Source organism: Egretta garzetta, unplaced genomic scaffold, assembly GCF_000687185.1.
Source record: "Egretta garzetta isolate BGI_Z169 unplaced genomic scaffold, ASM68718v1 scaffold794, whole genome shotgun sequence".
In the NCBI taxonomy this organism is placed as follows: domain Eukaryota; kingdom Metazoa; phylum Chordata; class Aves; order Pelecaniformes; family Ardeidae; genus Egretta; species Egretta garzetta.
This window is the reverse complement of record NW_009259327.1, coordinates 28,762-32,047: the sequence shown is the minus strand read 5'-3', so window position 1 is coordinate 32,047 and position 3,286 is coordinate 28,762. Positions and strand designations below refer to the sequence as shown.

The following is a 3,286-nucleotide window of genomic DNA, read 5'->3' as shown; positions in this document are numbered from 1 at the left end:
TAACGTGCTCCCCGGGAGGTGGAGGGGGTCCGTGCCCCCCCCTTGGCAGCAGCCCCCCAGCGCGGGGGATGTTGGCTGAGCCGGGGGGGATCTCACTGCTGCTCTTGCCGTTTTCAGGATTGGAGGAGAAGTCCACTCCATGGTGTGGGACCCCACTGGGGAGAGGCTTGCAGTGATCATCAGAGGTAAGTGCTGCCTCCAGCCTGCCCGCTGCAGGCTTTGCCAAAAAACCCCCCCTTCCAGCAGGCAGAAGGGGTGCAAACCCCGCTGAGGTGAGGAGTCGGGTCGAGAAGGCAGCACCCACCCCCACCGTGACTCCGCTCTTCTGGAGAGGGGTGCATCCGAGTTCTCTCCCCACTTCCAGTTGGATGAATCACCTTTCCCAACCTCCTTGCAAGGTCTCCGTGTTCCCACAGTGCCCACATTCCGCCTGAAGCCCGACTGGGCCTCTTGGCTCCGTTTCTAGGAGCAGCCCCTGGGATAATTGAGCCATTCAGGCTCTCCTGGACGGGCCCCGCTCCGAGACAAAGCGGACCTTTGAGGGAGCACCGAAACACGGTGCTGGGGATGCTGCTACCTCCCGGCACGCCATCGGTGGGGAGACAGCTGAAGCTGCTGGGCCCAAACTGGTTTTTTGCTGTGCTTAAAGCTGGGTAGGGAAGAAACTGGGTGGGGAGGGAAACCTGAGGGTACCAGGACTCCCACAGCCGGCACCCTCCTGTCCTCTGCACTGTTGGGTAGGTCCTGTGAGAATCTCGGTGCAGAAACTGCAACAGGATGGAAAATAACCTTTGTGTTGGAGAGGCAGGGCCCCCACGTGGCACCTTAAAGGCTGGGGTGCGTCCAAAGGAGTCACCTCATCCATTGCCCAAACCCTTCTTGGCTAAACCTACCTACCCGAGACCTCGGAGCCAGCTTTAAATCACTGAAGGGTCTTTGAAAGCCCCATCCCGGGATCCTGCATGCCTCGGTGCGAGGAAAACGCGGTTGGCAGCTGGCTTTCCCCCACCTCGGCGGCTGCCTGCCCCAGACTCCGCAGTGCCCAGCCGCTCCCCACAAAAACCTGACCTCTGTGTCCCCAATCTGGCGTCGAGGGGCCTGTCTGTGCGCCGGCACTGTCCCTTGGACAAGGGGAAGGCTCGCTGCTCCTTCTCTTGCCCTCCTGCAGGGCATGCTGACGCTCCCGGGAGTCAGACAGTCGTCGCTGTGTTTCGCACCCGCAACAGCCCCGTGTTTGAGCTCCTGCCGTGGTGCGTAGAGCCGGGTTTGGGGTTGGTTTGGGGTTGGTTTCAATACCAGCGATCCCCCGGGGCGCGGTGGGGAAGAGCAGATTCACCTCGGAGCAGAGAGACACTGCTGTCCTGTGCTCCCGCTTCAGAGCAGTGTCGCTGTTTTACCCCAGAATCAGTTGCGTTTTGGCCCCATCAGTCCATGATCCACCTCAAAACCCTTTCCTTTGGGATTGCCCTTGTCTGGTGCATCCCGGCAGGGCCCAAACATCTCCGCTTAACCTCAAGCTATGCCGCAAGCACTGCGTTTTGCCAGTGCCCCGAGGTCGTGCCGTAACTGCGGCTTTTGCTTTCCCCCTCAGTGGTTTCCTGCGAGGCGAGCATGGCGCACAGCCCCAGCTCATCGCCTTCCACCCCTGCTTCAAGAAGGGCGCCCTCTTGACTGTGGTGAGTGCGGTCCCCGGTTTTGGCAGCAGTTTCCCGGGCTCCCCATCGCTGTCCCTGAGGGGAGATAATCCGGTGGCTGAGCCGGGGGGGTGGAAAAACCCCACAGCGTCCCCGTGGAGAGGATGGGGAAGGTGTCCTTGTTGGGATCACAGGGAGGATGAGAGTGCAAGTGTCACCCCCTGCCGTGTCCTGTACTCATCTGCCTCCTCACATCCTCTTCCCGCTCCAGTGCTGGTCCACGGGGAAGATCAGCCACGTCCCCTTCTTCTTTGTGAGCGCCCACGTCCCCTGCGCCAGCCCCAGCCGCAGCCCCGTCACGGTCATGGCCAGCGCCAGCGTGCGGGAGCAGCCTCTCTTCTCAGAGCTGTGACAACACCCAGGTCCTTGATGGGCGTCTTCCCAAAGAGCCAGCGCCGGGATAGTCCCTCTGCAGCCTCCATCCTCCTCCTCCTGGGACGCACGGCGTGGCCTCAAGTGCCTTTAACACCTCCTTGGGGGTCTCAGAGCTCGCAGGGCTGGTGCTGTACAGATTAAAGCTGGCTCATTCTCCCCGCTGCCACTGGCCTTCTCCATGCCTCCTTTCCTTACCCTGGGGGGGCTGAAAGTTGGTTTTTTTGGGGGGAAGGGCGAGTTCTCAAAGCCCCACAGATCTGGGTGTGCTTCTGGGGCTCCAGTGCTGCTTTTTGATGTCAAAAATAGCTCGGGATGAACCTGCAGAACAGCCCTTCCCTGTGCCTGAATTAAAGCAGATTTAAGGCACCTGGTGCAGTGCTGGTGGGCTGCAGCACTGGGGGGTGCCAGCCCTCAGGCCCTGGGGGCCTTGTTTTGGGGTTAAAAAGCTGCCCCAAGGGGGAAGCAGAGGGGGTTGAGGGGTCCTTGGCTGTGAAGTCTCTGGGCTTTGCCTCGAGGGTGGGAAGGACCACCCAAAGTGAACCAAAAACTCTCTGGACCCAGAGTGGGAAGGGGGCTGGGCGCTCGGGCCGGCCCACGTGAGCCCGGCCAGCACTGAAGCGGTCACGGGGAGCAGATGGGCTCCCCCTCTGCCCAGAGCAGGGATTAATGGTGAGGCTGGGGCGGGGGGAGCATGGTTAAACCCTGGGATTACACGTAGTTAATCCGTGCGATTACGCTGTAATCCCTCTGCTAAAGCCTGGAGCAGAGAGATGAGGGAGAGAGCACAGAGGCTCAGCCCCACATCCTTGGCTCCACAAACACCCCCAGGAACCCCCAAATCCTCCCCAAAGGCATGCGCTGACAGAGGGCAGGGAAGACCCCCTGCAGGGGCACGGAGGGCAGCAGCCAGCCCCTCAGGGGGACTGCGGGGGGAGTGGAGCCGAGCCTGGATGGGGTTGGCATGAGGGTACAGGGTAAAAACAACGGGGTACGAACCCACTCCAGCCGCTGGGGCAGGTCTGCGGGGGGGCTTCACCCCCTTGGGGCTCCCTGGTTTGCTGCTTGGTGATGGCTCATGCCCACGGCGCCTCAGAGGACGGTGCTGAGCGTCTCTTCCTCGCCCTCCTCCTCTTCCTCGGGGCTGGGTGGTTCGCAGGGCAATGCCCGCAGGTACTCGAGGTGCAACCGGGTCTCGGCTCGGCTCCTCCAGACGTATC

General features: G+C 61.7%; 1 protein-coding gene across 1 annotated transcript in view; it reads left to right on the top strand.

The window, feature by feature from the left end:
* The window catches only part of AAAS (aladin WD repeat nucleoporin), a gene marked incomplete at its 5' end in the record, with an annotated part of 8,270 nt that extends 6,128 nt beyond the window's left edge, over window positions 1-2,142 (top strand). The window contains 4 exons of the mRNA XM_009636620.2: window positions 118-185; window positions 1,169-1,250; window positions 1,592-1,676; window positions 1,906-2,142. Coding sequence (XP_009634915.1) covers window positions 118-185; window positions 1,169-1,250; window positions 1,592-1,676; window positions 1,906-2,046 — 376 coding nt within the window. The remainder of the gene's footprint in view (window positions 1-117; window positions 186-1,168; window positions 1,251-1,591; window positions 1,677-1,905) is intronic.
* Between the last annotated feature and the right edge of the window lie 1,144 nt (window positions 2,143-3,286).